General features: G+C 41.4%; 1 protein-coding gene across 4 annotated transcripts in view; it reads left to right on the top strand.

Annotated features, from left to right (window-relative positions):
• Positions 1 to 3,385: 3,385 nt before the first annotated feature.
• The window catches only part of pleca (plectin a), a 129,009-nt gene continuing 110,980 nt past the window's right edge, over positions 3,386 to 21,414 (top strand). For 2 of the 4 annotated variants that reach the window (XM_084079852.1, XM_084079844.1), the window contains exon 1: positions 3,386 to 3,593. In XM_084079852.1, the coding sequence (XP_083935978.1) occupies positions 3,389 to 3,593 (205 nt within the window). In that variant the 5' untranslated portion in view covers positions 3,386 to 3,388. Of the gene's footprint in view, positions 3,594 to 12,292; positions 12,633 to 21,414 lie in introns of those variants that run through there. The other 2 variants (XM_084079846.1, XM_084079845.1) reach the window with 1 other exon arrangement.

Raw genomic sequence — 21,414 nt, 5'->3', positions numbered from 1 at the left:
GATTTGCTATTTTTGAATAGCCAAAGTATAAAATATGGTTAAAGTGGTTAAAATGATTGTGACGCTATATTAACACATTTTGCTGGGGATCCTCTGGTACCCCCCAAGAACCCCTGGGGGTCCCCGGACCCCACTTTGAGAACCAATGCACTTGACAGCTGATCTAGCACGCAGCTGATGAACAACGGATAGATGTGATTAAGCCAGTCACCTGTCACCTGAAGTGGGGTTCTTTGGACCAGAAACGACTCTCAGTCAGCTGTCAGTGTGATGGCAGCAACGTCAAGACTCCATTCAAACCACCAGCTCTTATTAACTTTTTTTAAGGAGACAGGAGCATTCACTTTAGTGCTTTTCAGGGTTGCTTAGTAACAGTACAGTCAACCTTGATGCTTTCAACTTGCTTGGATGCAGTCCACTCCACACAAAGAAAACAATGGTACCCTGAATAGCACAGTTTGGTTGCATAATATCTAGATGTGATTTGGAAACTGATGTGGTATCTGTATGTTAGTTGTGTGTAACATTTACATCACATTCTCAAGTGAGTGGTCACTTTTTAGTCACCTCATCTTGCACTTTGCTGAGTAGGACTGGATGCCTCTGATCTATCAGGTGCAAGTAACTACTGTAGTCTACAGTCAGAGTAGTACCCAGTCAGTTCTACTCAGTAGCCCACTGAGTAGTGCTGACTCAGTACAACTCAGTATAGGCTACATGTTCTGCAGTATGGTAATTCTAATATTTAATTCACAAGTTAGCGCACAGAATTATATAATGTAATTTCCATTCACTGCCTTGCTGACTGCAGGCAACCGTATGTGTTATTTAACAAGGATGCATGGCTCAGTTATAGCTCATAGTAATGCCTTGTGGCAGTCTTGGCATACTGTATGTCCAATTTTGACATATCCAAATGTGAAGTATGTGCCTCGGCTATTTGATAACCCAGTAAGTACTTAATGTGATTTGCTTAAAGCTATTTAGCTCTAGTCTTAAAAAAAAGTGTGTTTCATCTGCACATGCCCCCCCTGTACAAAAACGTAGTCATGCTATCTTGAGCAGAAAGGCTGCTAAAACTGAATTCCAGCAATAACTGTGAGCCCAGAGCAGGGATTTCAGCAGCAGCAGCAGTAGTAGTAGTTGCTGACTAGTGCAGAATACTCTTGCCGGTCTGTGGCAGAGATAATGGAATTCAGAAGCACAGGTTTGCATTTCAATAGGTCAGTAAACCACTACAACTGTGTATTTCTGTATTCTGTTACTCTATTACTATTACTCTAGCAATGATAAAGATAAGCTAAACTTGTATTGATCCCCAGAGGGAAATCCAGGTATCATTGCAGCAACAGCAGTGAGAATGAAACAAAGGAGAGGTGCATGTCGCAATAAGAGTCGAGAACTAAACCAAGATGAATAAACAAAGATAAAATAAAGTATTGAGCTGCTGATCCTACATGTCTGCACTGACTCTCTGAATGAGTGAAGACCAATGGACAGGTTATTTGTGACTTGAATGAGCTTTAGCAATCTATATTCATTTGTTCTGTTCATACTGTTGGCCATGTCCATATAACTCATGCACTGCAGTGGCTCAGGAGGTAGAGCGGCAGCTTGGGAAATGGAAGGTTCCCGGTTCGATCTTGAGCAAGACACTGAACCCCTAACTGCTCCCAATGAACAGCTTGGTGCCTTGTGTGGTTTCCTCTGCTGTGAATATGTGCGTGAATGGGTGAATGTGATGCACATTGTAAAGCCCTTTGGATATATGAATTGACCATTTATGCTATATTATGTTCTGCTAAACTTTAAACTGCTCAGTTGTAATGTGAAGTCATGTGATGCTGTGTGATCTGATGCCACAAGACACAGACAAAGTTTCCTAACACTTGTGCTGATGTTAACCGCCAACCATGCAAAGAAGAGGACACTGGCTACTACAGACAGGGAAAACGTATTGGCTGTTGCACATGTTGAAGGACCTGAGCCTCCTCAGGAAGAATAGCTTGCTCTGTCTCTTCCTGTAGAGCCAGTCCAGTTTATTCATGTACTCCCAGGAACGGGTAGGTGTCCTCCATCTCCTCCCCTTGGTGGTGATGGCTGTTGGAGGCCTTAACACCACCTTGCCCTTGGTCTCTCTGATGTTGAGATGGAGGTGATTGTTGCCACCACACCACACTGGGCTTTCTTGTCCTTGTCCAACTGGACAGAGGGGTGACGGCACTGTTCCTTGAGGACCGCCGCTGTACAGTAACTGTACCAGCACACCTGACAGGCCGCTGCCCTGTAGTCTGACGAGGTAGACTGTTAGTGAGGTTGTTTGTAATCCAAGGCCATGGTCATGGTCCTCCTGCATCGATGAAAGCTTCTTACATGTAGCTAGCCTTAGTGTCTTGATGGTGTTAGGTGCTGGAGAAATAAATATGACTCAAGGTACTGCGCTCCTCTCCATGTGTATGTAGGCTCTGTGGAACAGATGTCATAACATTTTGATTCCTTCTTACTTATCCCGACATGGTATTATAATTGACATTGATATTGAGTTAGTAACCGGAGAAAATGTTTAACATTTTAATTTTAATTCTCATTTAATTCTCTCAATGCCACACAACTTAAAACTGAAAAAGGCTGTATCTCGCTTCCTAAGCACTTTTTTTCATTATTATTTATTTATTTCATTGGCACTGAGAGAGTTAATATAAACATGTTAAATAAAACTAATGTATAGAAAAAATTTACACACATAAGCCACTATTTAAACAATGTTAGCTGCTACATTTTGTATGGTATTCATGTAATACTGACAATAAACCATGGAGAGTCAGATACTGTACACCGGCTTGGCTTTAGTTGCATCATATTCAGTCTGTGGACTTCCTGATGCGCTCTACGCCCTGTTACCTCTGGGACCATGGTCCTGCCTGCTCTCATCCAATCGGAGAAGCTCTGGCGGGCTAGCCAGCGCCCCTGTAGAGAGCAGCCTGTGCGCTGGATGGTGACTCAGCTGAAAAGGAGGCTGGCAGTGTAGCAGCGCTGACTTTGTGCATCACACCTGCCCTGCTCCTCCTAGCAAGTCTCTAAAAGAGACAGTACTCTTTGGTTTTAGAGAAAAATGTCCTTGTACAGTCGGAGGTATTTCTATGGATACTGTAGTGAGGTGGTCCAAATGTAGATACTCTAAATGTATATTAATGAATATGTATACATATAATAATGTGTTTTGTTTACCATTCTTTGCCAGCCAAACTGTGTTGTTGGCTTGTACCGTATATTGGACTGTGCAAAGCATTTGTCCGAAAATACATTTCCAACTTTAGTGAACCATAACGTTCTATTCTGTAAAGATTGTATAACTCCCATGTTTCTTCTATCCATCTTCAACCAGACCATGGAGGAGTTGAAGGTCAAGAGGAGGACTCTGGTCAGAGCGGCCTCAGAGGAGAGCACCAGTGACCTCAGCTCCATGAGCTGCCCACCCTCACTGGGAGACACACTGCCCTGGAACCTGCCCAAGCACCACCGCATCAAACGCTCCAAGTCGGCCTCCGGAGACGTGCTGGACCCGGCGGAGAGGGCTGTCATCCGCATCGCAGGTAGGACAGGTGGTCATACAGTATGTGACTACGAGGGGTTGAAGTGTTAACCATGGATGGAAGGCTTCTGCAACATTGAGCTCAGCTCAGCCTGAACCCAAAATGTCTTTGATTGAGATTTTTGGGAACGATCAGTGATTTGTAAAATAGGTTTTGTTAAGGAATTGAGAAAACGACTAGTATACAATGAATTGACAAATTCACCCCAAATTACTGTAAATAAAGCCCAGGTCGCAACATAATTGTCAAGCTCTTCAATTCATTGATTGATTTAATACTTTATTAGACAGAAATGTAAACAGCACGGTGGTACAGTAAGACATTTAGGCTAAAAGGATGTCATAAGCATGAATGCATGCTTCAGTCACATTCATAGGTAATTGCAAGATGTTATCATCATACTGTGGCTCACATACTGTACTGACCAGGAGGATGCCATAGTCATAATTGGCACTGATATTGGCACTGGTGTGCTGATCTATGGCATTTGTCATAATTGTCAAGCTCTTCCATTAATTGATTGATTGAATACTTTATTAGACAGAAATGTAAACAGCACGGTGGTAGAGTAAGACATTTAGGCTAAAAGGATGTCATAAGCATGAATGCATGCTTCAGTCGCATTCATATGCAAATGCAAGACATTATCCGCATACTGTGGCTCACATACTGTACTGGCCAGTGCCAATATCATGGGCTGGGCATGACCTTGAGTGTATTGTTGTGATAATACCACAGTTTCATTACTAATATTTAGTATTAGAAAGTAAAGAAAACAAAAATGACTTTGTTATTAACAGCTGGTGGCTGCCATTTACTATACTAGGTTGCAGACAAGCTACATATATTGGGAGATGGCACTCATTAGAATGCCCCTCAGCCAATCACACAGCATTAACTGATATAATGAGATCAGAGCCTGTCCGGTGCCCTTTGAACGATCTGCAGTAATTATATGAAGTGTAATTGCTTGTGATGCATCACAATAATAATGGTACATGTAGTAAAGCTACAGTATCTCTAAGCTTCTAAAGCTAGATTTATGCTTAGTTGAGCACTCATAATTATATAGGGTGACCACCCGTCCCGCATCTTATGGGACAGTCCCGAAATTGGACTGTCTGTCACTGACTCACTGTACGGTGTGTGTTATATGAAATATGAGCTTACCATAATCACAGTAATCCTTATTCAATCCATATTCCCCATATTCAAGGGCTTTTGGAGAGAAATGAGACAGACTCCAGTCACTTTCAGTTTAGAGCACTGCAGAGGGGAGGTGTGTGTGTCTGTGTCCAGCTGACGCTCGTTGACAGTTATGTTTCTGCACTGTCAAATAGGCCTACATCTAATCTATTGCATCAAAGCCATAGATGTTTTACAAGCGACCCTCTCTGGTTTATAGATATTTGTTCAAGCTGTTGTTAATAACTAGGCTACACTTGGTTGGTAAAGTCTAGATGACAAGAATATGACTGATTTAAGTGGAAATTATATTTATGCAGTATTTATATTATATTTGTTATTAGTGTCTATATGTCCTCTGAAACAATAGGTTTATGGTGAGAACTTACTGAAGCTTGTGTAATTGTACACCCCCCCCGCCCCCCCCCCCCATGTGTGTGACGTGTCATTATGTTCCTTCGATACCATTGGTGCTGTGTCAGCCTGCCAGAGTGTCAATTTATCAATCTGGGAGAACATGCCTAGTATTGCTAGCTACACAGTAAATTTAACACTGAAACTGTAAAAATGTACCTGTAACAGTCAGGATTTGTCAGCGTATACATCATCATCCATTTCCAGCTATCTGGCCATTGATGCAGGCCTGAGGTGATCCATCTTGCTGTCTCAGCACTTACTGCGGTGTAGAGTTGAGATTGTTTCTGGACCACAAGCAGTATCACCAGCCTCTTTATCCCCCCTCCCATCTTGTGCCTCTCTGATATTGATTTGGCAGGGTGGGGTCCTTAGATACTGCTGCAGTATCATGTGAGTGGGCTATTGTCCAGTTGTCCACTCAACACTGGGATCTGATTACAGTTTTGGACACACTGTAGAGTTACTGGATAATATGAATTGTACAATGTTTTTAAACCTTTTGTACATCACACTTGTGCTCATACACAGTCTGCTTTGATGCCTTTATGTAGACACGCATCCAAACGCTTATTTGGGAAACAATTATGGAATTACTATGCCTGCGATTTTTTATACATTGATAGATTAGCTTCATGAAGTTATGGATAGTTGCTGGGGTCTCCATCTGACGGGTACAATATTCTGCATAGCATTTCTTAGCTATTGACCATATGGCTCAATGTGTAGCGGTGAGGGTTAGGGTTTGGACACAGTATTGGGTAACTGCACCTCATCCCAGTTATTACAGTCTATCCTCTATTATCGCACAGCTGACTGGAAACAGAACTTGAATTTGTCCCTTTGGCTTTGTTTCTTTTCAGAGTAGGAAACAGACAGAGAGTTAGTGCTGGTTTATCATTGTCATGAGTCAGTCATGACTAGTGTTTCTAAACACGGCATGCCAGATTCCGGGTCAGAACAACTATTTTAGATTAAGAATGACTGCGTTAATAATGGGTCTCTGGATTGCAGCCATAATAGTCTTGTCGCCATTCATCAGCTTTGTGCTAGACATGCAAGGCTGTTGTTGCCGTTCCAAGTCACAACAACTGGAGAGAGGCCATTTGTTATCAGGTTGCAGACAGCTTGGGAATCGCACAGTGCTGGCAGTGAGTGTCACCAAGCAGTTTTATGTTAATTTAGGCAAATTTACGCAGTTGCTTAAGCTTATTAACTTAACTGTAGCACTCTGGATGGGTTCCCCAACAACTGAAGTACATAGAGACACTTCAGTTAATCAAGGATGTGATGATCAGGATAAAAAACAAAACAAATAGACACAACAGTTAAACCAAAAAGTCACGTGTGCATTGTGAAATCACAATGATACTCTGAAAGCATCGTACTGTATGTATTAGCCAACATAACAGATTTAGTGAGTGCATTGAATTAACCTCTTAAGCCCTTTATACTTCGTTGTTTCACGAATAGCTAAAATAGCCAATATACAGTATAAGCTCGTAACATATCGCTTTGTGATGTGATGCGTTGTGAGCTTGTAGATCGTAGATAGATCATAGTACATTTTGAAAAAACAAATAACGGCAGAAAACAAATTAAGCAAAAAAAGCTAGCATATATCACTGGTTCTCAAAATGGGGTCCAGGGACCCCCAGGGGTCCTTGAGAGGGTTACAAAATGTAGGACAGTTTCATTTCACTATAATTTCACAAGCTAGAAGAGAGAATGTTTAGGTTTCAAGTTAAGTCCCCACCTACAGTATAGACAGTTATGTAGTCAACAACTATATTTGTCTCTTATGGCGTTCCCTGACACAACTTTTAAAATGGGCGGCCTTGACATGAAAATGTTTGAGAACCACTGGCATAGAAAACAAGGTACGCAAACAACTGCTATTCGTTATCCATGGATGAATACTGATTGTCAAGACATTGTTTGTTTTCTTATGGAAAAGGGTCTTGACAAATCAGGAAGGACACATCTTGACTGTTAACACACAGTCAGGAAGCGCATGTGGGTGTCTGTCATAATCTTTCAAAAGTAGGGATGTCCGATATTATCGGCCTCCCGATATTATCGGCCGATATTAGCATAAAAATTGATATCGGGAAAATATCGGTATCGGTTTTTGAAAAAAAAAAAAAATGTTTTTTTTTTTTTTTTTTGCTTTATAAATAAGTTACAGGAGTTCTTACTGTATATGGTGTGTGTGATATGAAATTTGAGCTTACCCTAATCACAATAATCCCCGCATATATCGGTATCGGTTGATATCGGTATCGGTAATTAAGAGTTGGACAATATCGGTATATCGGTTATCGGTAAAAAAGCCAATATCGGACAACCCTATTCAAAAGTCTCCTTTCCTATCTGTCCAGATTAAAATGCAGTGCCGAACAAAATGCGGTCAGTAGCGTTTTGAATAGTTACAACTAAAACAAGAAAAGCTACAAACAACTAAAACATCTTATTTTGCATGCAGCCTTAACTTAGGAATCTACCTACTGTCCTCAAATCTTAAACTTTACCTCTTGCCATCTCAGGTTTAGCCTGTGAGAACTTAGAAGGGTTGCACCCACTCTCCCTCCATGAGCCCTCAGGGATCTGTTATGTCCTGGTATTTGAAGCGTTTGCCCCTGGGGAAACAGATATGGTTTCAATGGCCTGTGGGTGTGGGTGGGTGGGTGGGTGGTACCAGTGTATCATTAGTGAAATCTCGGCCAGAGACATCCCTGACTGGTGTATTAGCTCATCACCGAAACCCACAGAGAAAAGGAGGGGGTGTTATAACTATAAGATGCAAAAGATAAGACAATTGGCAACTTGCTTGCTTCTACTTCTCTGTTTCCCATATAAGTGTTCAGAGAACCCCCGACAGGCCAACAAAATGTCCCCTTTCTTTGCCAAAAATAACTCCAATAACCATTCATTTGGAAAACAACAATAATTTGCACTTGGGAGCTATTGTTTTGCAATAAATGCAGCTAACTCTCCCTGTGATCCGTTTGTTTTAATATACAGAGGGAACATAAATGTTAAAGCAAATATAAATTGCCTGTGTTCAATCTCCAGGGAAATCCCAGCTAAAACTTAAAACATCAAACTTCTGCTATTCGCAAAGTCAAATAAATTATTTAGGCAATTACTTTCAGTGCTGTGTGCACTCTTTTCTTAGATTTATCTGAAGCCTTATCAATTATTCATTTATATTTTCAGTCTGACTGAAATACCCCAAGCAATATTTGGTTTAACATGATTCTAGGTACTGTATTCTAGGTCAAACTTATCATAGTAATAGTATTAACCACAACCAGATTGGATATACAGAAATTATATGGAATAACCTGAAGGACATTTCATGAGTGCTCATGATATTTGTGGTCGTGTGGAAATTAAAACGTAGTGGGGTTGGTAAATACTGCTACTGTATTCTTAAGAGATAAATGTATGCAATATTCACAGTGAACACTAGAGGACAGTAGCCAAAGGCTGGCAAACTGCAGAGGGAGCTTTCTGTGCATGCCTTCCTTCCTTAAGCTCTTGACAAAAGGTTTTTAGTATTTATGGGGTATTTTCATCTGATAAATAAATAATAAATACATTTAGCATTGTCATACAAATTAGAATGTCTAAATATCTACTTTGTGGTTGGTTTTCAGGATGTAGTTCAAGTTACATAACACCTCAGTGAACACAGCAGCAATCGATGAACAGTGGAGGGAGGTGGAAACCTTCTTCAAATGCCTCGTTTGATCCTTATTTCTTTATATGTTTTGTAAAGGAACACAGAGAAACCACTATGCCACAGCCAGAGCAATGGGCATGGGAGGATTTGCTGGCTGTCCAGTCAGCCATGGGGGCCAGAGCCCAGCCCCCCATGGCTGACTGGACAAACAAAGACACACAAAAGTGACTGTTTCTGTCTGAGAGACATAATCTACACCCAAACTGTGGCTACTAGAGAGAGACAACTATGCATGTTGTAGTTTTTTCACCCACCGCACATGTCCATGACCTTGACAAAATGGGACCATGACCCAGTTTTGAGTTGTAACTCACTGGTTGAGAAACCATCTGTATGTAACACTCCCTCCTCCAAGTTCCACTGTGGCAACATTTCAAGTAGAAATGTTGAAATATCTAAATGTTCCACACATGAACGATTTATTCATGGAAATTTAGCAATTAGTTTCTGTATGCGGTTTCACCGGTTTATTTAATTCTGTGGAATTTATCCACATTTTCCTGATTGCTTTGTAAACACCACCAAGGCCCCACAGTATGAGAAAGTGATAACATGCACATATGTCTGCAGCACATTCGATCTGAGTGGGTGCTGTTATTTCACGGACCAAACTGAAAATGTAACTGTGATTATACCAGGCTATGTTATGTGTCCAATAATGTTGTTTATGATCAAACTTGAGACATCAAACGCACTCCAATAGCTATTTGCTTTATATACAGTACTGTAAGTTACATAGAGATTAAAGAACAACAATGCTATGTTCTTAATTAATGCTAGATGTGCATACAAAAGGATACATGTTGGCTCAATAGCAACATGATATGATGATACAATATTCATCCAGCATGAATGAATTGTTGTTACACTAGTGTGGAACAATCTGATTATAATAAGTAACTTTGAAATGGAGGCACAAAATAAATAAATAGCAAATCTAAAATACATAATAGATAGATGGATACATACATCATTTTGATTTGAATGATGTGGAATATGTATGACTTTTTGGTGCTTGCCTTCCGAACTGAATTCCAGCATATTGTTGTGGCAAGAAATGCACAGACATTGCAACAATACTTTGTACACATTTCATAAGTAATTAGTGTCTCATGTTTGCAACGTGTTGTAGGACACTTGTTCTCAACATTGGGTCTTGGGACCCTTTAGGGGTCCTTGAGGGGGTTCCAGGGGGTTCCAGGGGGTCCCCGGCTAAATTATTTAGGAACCAAATGGACGCATAGGGGTTAGGGTCTAACACAGATAATGTATTTTACTGTGTAGATTGCATCCCAGAGATGACAATCCTATCAAATGGAGGTCCATGGCACCATGGACCCCCATGCATATCAAACTGAGGGTCCTTGAAATAAAATTAAAAAAGTTGAGAACCAGTGTTGTAGGAGGTCTTTCAGTGTGTTAAATAGAATCAACATGGAAACCTCCTTGTGGTTGGAAACTGAATGAAGTCTGTCAGGATATGGATCTCATTACATACATGTTATAGGCATGTTTACATTCTTTTACACACATGCATATACAATATGTACACATACACTCTGCCTCTCTGCCTATCTCCTTCAAATACATACACACAAATGCAAACGCATGAATGCATGCAATGCATGTCGCGTTCCACCCTGATCAATATCTTTGCCAGCACATGCAAGTATGAATACAGTATTTTTCCATATAACCTCAAAGTACACACTTTCAATTTCCTCTTTGAGTGGTTCATATTTGTAGACCATTTCCTCTGATATGTATCTATTTTCCTGTTGAAGATGACTCCCAGACAGCCTACACAATCACAGTTTCCTTGCAGGAAGACCCCATACTGTACATGTACTGTAGCTGTTCCAATATGTCTTGGAATCCTCATCTCATCATTCTTTCAGCTGTATTTCTCAGTGTAGTCTTTGAGTGTACAGTAGGCTATATTGCATCTCTTCACTATTGTCAGAATCTGTGTCACTTAATTGATTTCTAATACTTAATTTATACAAATTATGCCCACAATGCATAGCAAGCTTGTAGATTTGCTATTTTTGGCATCCAATGTCGAACTATAAAATCAGGCTTTACTTTCCCACAGTTAGGAAGTCAGCATAGGGAAGTGAAACTTGGAAGCTGTAAGAAAAGAAAATAGATACTGAAGTCCTATCATTTTTTGTTTTGATATATTGGCAGCAGAGGTCAATTCCCTCCCTGCAATTCAATCAGTTCAGGAAGCAAGTTTTCTTCGTCGTCCAAAAGGAATTACACTCTTGTTTTCATAACAATGGTTTTATGTCCAAAGGTAACAGTACAAGTGCTTTCAAAGTCAACTGTTCCCAGTCCTGATTGACAGGGTTGTTGCTTTTGGATCAGCTAACATTTAGTAAGTTAGCAAAAATTGCTTGTTCAGGGTGGGATTGTCGGGTCTCTTCTCTACATGTAAAGTGTCTTGAGACAACTTGTTGTGATTTGACACTTTAATAAAATTGAATTGAATTGAATTGAATATTTGGTAGAAACGGATTAATGTCAATTGCCACAGTAATATAGCATTGACTGGAGTCCCCCAGGGGTCTATACTAGGCCCCCTCCCCTTTTCCATCTACACCAAATCTTTTTGCTGAAAATAGCCCTTTTTGCTGCCACTGTTTGTTTTCTTCTTAAGTTGATAGCATGATGATAGTACAGTAGCCTAGTGCTGTGGTTTAAACCAGGACAACTACAGCATGGGCTGTATGAGTTGGTGTTGATCCAGTGTTCTCTCAGCTTTAGAGGTGTGGTCTTCTGGCATCAAACTTTACAATCTGCCGTCATCCTGTTCTGGGAATATCACATGGTTTTGAAGAATACCATAATAGTGTAGGCCTGTGCGTAACTTTTTATTATTATTTTCCTTTAAGCTGCATCGGGAGTCATGATGCACTAAACCTGCCAGTTTTCCCCCTGTGTTAAGAACTCATGTAACCTTCCATGCAGTCAGCTCAGTCATATGCTCTTGCTGGTGTGCACTGCAAAATCCTCAGTATCGTATTTAACTCTGAAGGTTCCATTGTTATCCACTCTCTCAGAGTTAGGTTAACTGTGGAGCCATGTGTGCCTCTCTTGTTTTGGGGTGGAGCTGAGTTTGTTTGTGTGCGTGTGTGTGTGTGTGTGTGCAGGGGGAGTTGGTGCCTCTGTCTCTCTACTAATATCAGACTCTGTGGTCTGTGAGCCTCTGTGCCTTTAAGGAGGAGGGTTTGACGCGTGTGTTGGTATTTCTCAAACAGAAAGGAGGGGTGCGGTGGTGGTGCTGGTGGTGGTAGTGGTGGTAGTGTTGGTGTGGTGGAGGTGGGTGGTGGTCCGGAACTAAATCTACTGCTTTAGAGGGAATACTCTGTAAGTGAGTGTGGGTCAGAGAGCGAGACAGACAGAGAGAGTGAGAGAGAGACAGAAGGAAGGGACAGACAGAGAGAGACACACAGGCTGACAGACAGACAGACAGCAGGGCTGGGTGCTCTCAGTGCAGAAGGGCAGCAGTTAGAGTGAGTTGGGAAAGTGTCTGCAGAAGAGTTAAAGGAAGGACCCAGAGATTTCAAAGACAGAAGGTGGTACCCAAGACTGTCTGGCCATTATGTCCATGTTTGACCCGGGCCAGCGGCTCCCAGAAGAGCAGGACTATGTGCAGGCGTATGAGAACGTCAGGGAGAAGTATAAAGGTAACAACACCACCACACCTGCACCACCACACCTGTACCACTACCACCTCCTCTTCCTCCTCCTTCTCCTCCTCTTCCTCCTCTCTCTCTCTCTCTCTCTCTCACCACACCTCCACCACCACCTCCTCTCACAGCCTTCAGTGGCTGAACTACTGGTAAATGGCATGTCAATGAGAATCATACGTTTATGTGAGGAAGCATTGTCCAGTGGAAGGTGTGTGTGTGTGTGTGTGTGTGTGTGTGTGTGTGTGTGTGTGTGTGTGTGTGTGTGTGTGTGTGTGTGTGTGTGTGTGTGTGTGTGTGTGTGTGTGTGTGTGTGTGTGTGTGTGTGTGTGTGTGTGTGTGTGTGTGTGTGTAAGTGTAAGTGTAACAAAGATCATGCATGGCTAAGTGGGAGGTGTGAGAGAGAGAGAATAATCTTGCAGAGCTAAGTGGGAAGTGTGTATACTGTATGTGTGTGGGGGTTCTAAAACCTGCCTGACTGTCCAACATGAATTGGTTCCATATTGATTTGCACAGATGTGCTCTATTTCAGGAGGGCCCTCATTCAGACAGAGAAACAGGAACCATAATGCTTCTAATGGAAGTAACATGTACATACAGGGAAAAGTTTGTACTGTTGGCAATGCATCAATCATTGGGTATTACACTTGGTTAGTTCAGTACAGTCTGAGAGAGAGAGAGAATTGTGAAAGTGCTACCGGCCAGTTCTCGGTGTCAGAAAAAATCTCACAGGGTTTGCTAGACTTTACAGTAAAGTTGCCGTTTATCGTAAAGTTGCCATTTAACCACTTGGAGCTCTATGCTAGGGACCTCCTTTTTCGTTCTACACCAAATCTCTTCACCAAAAATAGCAGAATCTTCACCCCGGAATAGGGACACTAGGGTTCATATGGTTAATGAAGAGCGTTGAGCTCAGTAATAGAAGGCCTGTGTATCTATAGCACACAAAGGAATCCTGTTGCGCCTGATCTGGTTTTGTTTCTACTATCAACCTCACATGTCTCAGGGGAATCACTGTGGGCTATGTGGGCACAGAGAGGTGCTACATTTGTTCCCTGGTTGAATGGCATAGGGCCCATGCCCACAGCGCACTTTAATTAAATGGAGAGTCTACAAGGTGGTACATACTGTATGAACTGTATGTTCACCTGATAGTAGTTGTGTGAAGGTTAGCGTTATTTATTACAGGTGGCTGGGTTTGCTGTCTGTTCAAAAATTGTAAAGCACTTAAGCAGAGGATTTACCTCAAGCATGGTTATATGTGTAGATAGGGGCAGTTGTACTCTCACTTGCTAATGGATATTTCAGGTTAATTTACCATAGGAATGTTTTTTAGTGGAGCTGCACTACAGTATATCAATTCAAAATGTCGCGTAAAAGAGCATGCCCATCAAATCTTCCCTATAGGTATAGATTAAAACCAAATTAGCAAACATAACTAGTCTAGGAACAGTTATGTTCAATAGAGATATTTGACAGCTGAAACAAACAAGTGATCTTGGCCTCGAATCTGCTGTGCTACTGCTGGGAAACAGAATCCATCCAAGCAGTTTCACTGGTCTAGTTATTTTCTTCCCATGCAGTCCCCCACAGTGCAGGTCACTGTGGGTAACAATCCCACTGTGCCCCTCTGGAACCAGTCTGTTCTTCCATGTCCCCAGTCAAACCCTCTGCTCTCTGCCAAGATCTGACTTCCTGCTCCTCCTTTTGGTGATTGGTTGGAAAGTCACTGCTGCTGAGAGAATTGTGAGCATCCCACACCACCATCCTACGCTTACACCTGATGCTGTTCCTGCCTTGTAAAATGAAATAATAACAAATAACATGATTTTCTTTAGCTCTCCTCGCTAGTGGTAGTGGGGCTTTAAGGATGACAATGTTGGTTGGTCAGTCCATCCGTCTGTCCATCAGTCCTGCACTTTGGTCCCAAGCAACATATCTCAAAACCTTTCTGGATTACCATGGAATTGTCATCCCCTGGGGGATGAACATCAGAAAAAAATATCTCAATAGCGATACAATATGACTATGGGTTTATACTTTTTATTTGATATTCTAAGTGTGGCAAGACTAGCAAAAGTGAAAACGGCATTATTCTTCAAGTCAGTGCCACTGCTGAATATCATTTAAAAACTTAAGTTTCCTGTATGGTTAGATGAACTTGCTAAGCTTTACAATGGTCACAGAAAATCGCTAATCGTTTAATGTCAACCGAACTATTGTACTACTGCTTCGAATCTGACATGAAGAATCAACATAAACTGCATTCAGGTCTTTTCAGACATTACTAGTAATTCATTTTCAAGCGAGCAGGTCCTGTGAAACTTGCCAATCCTGGCATTCATGCTTCTTGGAGGATACCAATTTTGGTCACCTCATAGCCTTTCCTCTATTGCTACATTAGGCCAAACCACTTTGGTCTGTCAGTTCAAACAACGTTTGTGTGTGTAAGGAACAGTACAGCCTCTATGGCTTGTTATTGGGGATTTTAGACTTAGGGCCCTACAAGCTCGCAACGTGTAGATGTAGATCGGCTAGTTGAACTATTTTAAAATGTTTTTCAAAATAGTAAAATATGGCTAATACGTTTAGGGGTAAGGTGGCGCGCAAATCTAGTTTGTTGTTTCTGTACCCAAAATATGAATATGAATATTTACCTGTAGATAATTAGCAGACACTTTGAAATATATTCCCTTTCCACAAACATCATGCGTGTGTGTGTGTGTGTGTGTGTGTGTGTGTGTGTGTGTGTGTGTGTGTGTGTGTGTGTGTGTGTGTGTGTGCGTGTGCGTGTGTGTGTGTGCGCGCGCGCCCTGGCACACATCATTCTCTATGTAGCAGTAGACCAGACATTTTTCTGTACCAATTTACAGTACATTAACAATATTGCAATAGCTAGAATTTAATATTTCCCACAACTGACGTTAAGCTCATGGTTGGCATGGCTGTTTGTCATAATAGTAACTGTAGACATCTGTTAATGTTAAGCACGCCACCCTGCTTGAAATACTCACCGCAAATATATCCTTTGAGTTTAGCCTGTCACTTTTAAAGTTATTCTGGTTGAAAGGACATCATGACATCTAGGTCAGACATCTCACGTAAAGAGACTGTAGTTTTCAGATGGCAGTATGAAAGACTGTGAAGATAGCAATGAAACAAGAAGTTGGTGGCACCGCACACAGAATTGAATTCAAACCTGTGCAGGCACAATCCATGGGTTTCTCACACCATTTAAGCCTAGTTTAGACCAAAGATTCACAACAAGTTGTGAATGTTATTATTCGTCATACAACGGTGTCGCACATCAAAAATAATGTGTTGCGCTTGAAGAACTGCTATTTCCGGTGTGTGAGACCTTTGTATGAATTAAGCATTCGAACATTGCAGAGAAAATATGCAGTGGTCTGAGAATCTGAGACCCCCTTAGTTGAGTTCTCCCTTAGTTGCAGTAACAGTTAAGTGTGCGTGTGTGTGTGCATGTGTGCGTGCGTGTGTGCGAGTGAGAGAGTGAGGAGGATCCCATAATCAACATTGCTGTACTGGTACTGCACCTGCCAACCATTAATTCCAGTGACCATAGCACATGGTTCAGATGCCCCCTGAGTGGGGTTATTTCAGGTCTTACCAGATATCCTCCCTGGTGATGTCATTCCTCATTATGCTTAAGGGTCAATGTTTCAGGAGAAACACCCTAGGAAAAACACCACATTGTGGTCGAAACCGGTTGTTTTTACTGGCATATACTACCAATGCAGCTCCACACAAACGCCAATCTTTCTTCTTCATTTGTACACAGTGATAAATTCAATCTGAGAGTGTTTTTTTACTCTCAGAATTGTATGTGTACAAAAGCCTTAAGGTAACATTGTCCAACAGGTCATGAGTTTATTAGACTGCCTTTCTCTGCAATTCAATAGCCGTAACCTTAAATAGTCTTAAAGGGAACAATGCAAACTATATTTTTGAGACGATACTAATAATGGAGGACCCTCTGCAGAACCCACAGTGTAAGTGCTTTTTCCGCTGGGTGTGTAAAAACAATTGAAGCACCTACAATGAGTGTAGACGTTCACAAATCACGCAGCTATACCAGATGCCTGCTTAGCAGAATGCATGTCTAAATAGCTATAAAAAGGTTACGATAATTTTGTCTGAGCCATTGCCGCTGCAGAGACACGCCACCCCCTCCCCTCCTCCACTCTTTACTTCCAGTACTTTTTTCAGATCGGTTTCATGCAACATGACCTTGCATTCATAAATAGCATCTTTGAGTTGTGCATGTTCATACACTGTGGTATACAGTGTATGCACAAACTAGTGTACTATAAACACTGACAAACATACACTTTCTAACTTGTATGTGCTGTACTGTATGGTGTGCATGGAGGGAGATAAGAAGACGTGCAAGTAAAGTACTAGTAGTTATTACTAAAATGCAGTACAAGTGGCAAGCGCACAGCTGCCGTTTGTTCCATCTTGGTTCCATTTGATCACTCTCAGAGTTACAGACCTGTTATGGTCTTTCGGGGGTAGCTCTTTATGTGTTTCTGGTAATATTATTGTCCTTTCATTTTGTATGTCCGCGGCAAAAATTGAATTTTGACAAAAATGTCCACCACAAGCCAGCATGGTGATGACCCCTGACAGAGCAGCTCTTTGGTTGGCTTGGATGGGCAGCAGTGAAGAGGGATTAGTCTGAGGATTGCAGCTTTAACTACACAATGAAATCCTCCGGGTTCATTTCACTGTGAGGAGAATACAAATGTACTGTCACATTTGCATATGTTATACATGGATAAATTAACATTTTACTGTTTATACAGAGAAATCATGTGCTAGGAAATTATTATTATGGATGTGTCTCTGACTGTGCAAGTAGTTTATGTAATTGCCATTTGGCCAATGGTGTATCAACAACAACTAACTATTAAGGGTGTATTATCGTGGGCATGGCTTAATATACAATTTTACTGTTGTTAATATACTGCAATAAGGCTCTCATAATAAAGTAGTATTGCATTGCTCAGTTACTTATTGTCTTACAACCCTGGCTCTGTACCATTTTAAACTGCAATACACAAATACTTGTGTTCTTCTCACACTTGTGACTAATAATCAAAACCCACAACTTAGTCAGTGAACTTGTCAACAGGTTCCCTGGAGCAGAACAGCTCTGGGGTCCATGCTGCTCCTTAAGGTGACTCTCCACCAAACAGACTACTTCAGACTACAACAGACTGCAACAGACTGGTAGTCTGTTGGCAAAGGTTGGCATTTCGTTCAGCACAAGCAACAATGTGCCGTCCGCTGACGGCATATTGACGGCACATTTTTCGCATGCTTTAAGGAAATCAAATGACTCCACACCATGAGGCGGCAGTAGTTTGCAGCACTGGTGTTGCCAGTGTTGCCATTTCTGCTTATTATAAGCCGACGGACCTCTACCCGACGGAACAACGCTATCCGACAATAGGTTGTCGGCAGCAGAGGCTTTCCAACGCCGGGTGTGGTGGAGAGCTGCCTTTGCACTCAACTTGAAATTGGTCTAAGCGTGGCGCTAGAAGAGGTCACCAGAATCAGTAGGGTTCATCCTGGAATCTGCTGATTAGATTATGAGATCTTGTGTGAAAAGTTGATATTTTGGCATGAGGATGATGGAAAGGCCATTGGGTACCCGAAAGTAGGGATAATCCTCACATGCATGTGCTCAGCGAGTTTCATGGCAATCCAGCCAGTAGTTTTTGAGGGAAATGGCGGCACCCTGCTTGGCTGCGGCCAAGCAGGGTGCTACACAATAGCATAGGACATCTATCTATCTAGATGGTGTAGCTTGTGTGTAAGCAGAAGTTTTAACCTAATGGTGGCACTACAGAAAAGGCCATTTGTCAGCCCTGGGGATGACTAAGGTGCACAGCAAATTCCATTGCAGTCCAGCGAGTAATTTTAGATATCTATGTTGTTGTTTTTTTGTTTTCTTTTTTCTCCCCAATTTAGTCGTTATGCCAATTAATTCCTCGCCACACACATTTGTGTGTTGTCACTGCTGTTGTATCCTACACCCATTTTGGCATCTGGTGCAGACACTCATGAATAAAAATAGTGTTTATTAGTGTTTAGAGAAGTGTATATATATATACATATGTACTGTAGAATGGTTATTGTTAGATGACTAATTTACTACTATACTAGCTGTTGTTGTTAAATGGGAAATTTAGAAGAGAAAAGGAGTGTATGACACTTTTTTCTGTCTTTTTTTCTCTTTCCTTCCATTCTCTCTTTACTCAGTCTAGTCTGGAAAAAGTGTGGGTGCACATTGTGTTACGAGGAAAGTTTCAGTAATGGAATATTATCAGGTGTCTATGCAGGATTTCTTTTTTAAAAAGGACTTGTTGTAGATTGTTGTTGCTCATGATGTCTTTGAATCTCCGGCCTATCAGTGCGTACTCAGTCTCGGCCCTGAGTACAGTACATGTTTATTTGATGATTATATATATCAAGAGATCTCTCTTACAGTATAGCTGAAAATGTTGGCTTAGCGTGCCTGGGATCAGGTTACTTTCTGTTCCACTAGTTAATTTTCTTTGCATTTGACCTAAAAGGTTTCTTACTTCCAGTCAATGGTTAAATGACTAAGAATGAAGGCCCTACACTAGTACCCACCCACACATTTGTTATTGTTTATTTCTCCCCAATGTGATCATTGCCAATTCCCCTTGTGTGCTGCGGTCCCTGTTGTTGTTAACTACCACTGTTGGCCTGGGGAATTGAAGTCGACTACCACATGTACCACATTCCTCCCTCCACACACCTCCAACCACCAACCGCTTCTTTTCACCTGACAGCGACCCTTCTCCCCAGATCCTTTCCACCGCTGAACATTTTCCCGTACCAACTTATAGGAGTCGCTAGTGCAGCGACAAGGACACAATCCCCTGCCAGCTTCCCACCCACGAGCACTGAAAAGTGTCTTTGTCCGTACAAGTGTATTGCCTGTACGTACGCCACCCATTGTCTCTGTACTTAACAGATCACCTTGTGACAACCTCTGGAAGCAGAAGTGATAGTCATTCATCATTTTCACTCACTATTCACATCTAGACTCTACCTAAACCTTGGCCCCAGGTGCAGCACTGTCTCAGATATGGTTTACTGTCCAGAGTTAGCTGAAGAATGGCTGTCCCAGGATTTATAGGGGCCTTCTCACCTATATGCAATTTCACATGGTTTCGTAAGGTTCCCTGTTTTTTGTCTCCATTTGTTCATGTTCGACTGATTGTGTGTTTTTACCACATAATATATTTTTGTTGTGATGTAATTTTGTGCTATTGATGGCTACACGGAACTGGAGGGTCTGTATATGAACACTGTCTATTGTGAGCATCTTGTTTCTCATGCTGTAATGCTTGTACCAGTCTGAACAACTCCTGGGCAAAGCTGAGAATTGTCACGCCACTTTACCTGGCACTAGTATCACATTCTTTCATCAGGTCACAAGCCTCTCTGAAGATAAATGATACTGGATAAGTTCATTTCAACAATCCAAAATAAAGTCTTGGCAAAGCCTCCTTGGGGTTAAAAGTAGACTGAATGTTGAATTGTATTTATAGTGGGATTTGGACATGGACTAGTCAACCAGCCTCTTTCCAAACCCAGAACGACAGTAAAGTATTGTGTCCCGTTTGCTGAAATAGTTTTGACAAGACAAGAAGTATAGTCTGACGCATCTTTTAGCATGGCTTCTCAGAAGAATGCTGAAAGCAAACACAATATTGTCGTATGTCATGTTGTTGTTTTTTGCACGTACTGTATTTTGGACCACAGTTTTGGAGCCACTGAGTTAGGTGGTTAGTTATAGGTCTGACCTACATATTTCTTGTTGTGCACATGTGGTGCAAAATGTAAATTTCTAGTTATGCTGTATGTTTCTGTTTGCAGTTCTGTCTGCTATGAACAGAGCACTGATTGTTCTTTAAGTGTACTGCATCACCTGTGGTGTTTCACATATAATGAATTTTGTGCTGCGGGATCAATAAAGTAATGTCACCACTATCATTACATCAGTATTCAGACTGATGACCTTCGAACTACATCTGTTTGTGTTGTTCCTCCTTCCGTTTGAAACACACTTCTGTCCACAGAGTCGATGGTGATTGTCATCAACGGAAGCAATTAGGCAAATTAACAATTAACCTCTAATGATTCATGAGCGCAATCTCAGTATTTACTTTCCCACAGTGTGCGCCGAGAAATGGTTGAGTTCAGTGTTACGCTGCTCTGTTAGAATATTGACAGAGAGTGGAGGTGACTCAGGAAGGGATGTCTTTCTAATCTGCCTGTCAGGGTGATGTCATAGACAGACAAATCTGTCTGGCCAGTGGGAGATGCTGGTCTCCCGGCTACAGTTGGGTACAAACTGTTATTGTATCCATCCTCAGTGTCCTGCAAAGCCAGGCTGTAAAAGGTGATGAGTAGATACTTTGATAGATTGAACTATCACTTGAGCAACCATAGACTGAAGTTGAAGAGTTATTTTCTAAAACATTCAGAAAAAGTAATTTTCTCGTTTTCTGCAAGTTAATCTTCTAAAAATTGCATCTTTCAAACCATAATTACTTCATTCATATTGCTTTTTTGTGTACATTTTTTTCTATAATGACATGCCCAAAATAGGGATGCCAGGTTGAAAGTGGTTAATATATATACAGATTTTGGTATGGCCTAAATATTGGGAAATGTGCACACAAAAGTACTGATGTAATAAATTACTAAATAATTC

Source organism: Gymnoscopelus microlampas (genome assembly GCF_963454915.1).
Source record: "Gymnoscopelus microlampas genome assembly, chromosome: 15".
Classification (NCBI taxonomy): domain Eukaryota; kingdom Metazoa; phylum Chordata; class Actinopteri; order Myctophiformes; family Myctophidae; genus Gymnoscopelus; species Gymnoscopelus microlampas.
This window is presented reverse-complemented; position numbering and strand designations above follow the sequence as displayed.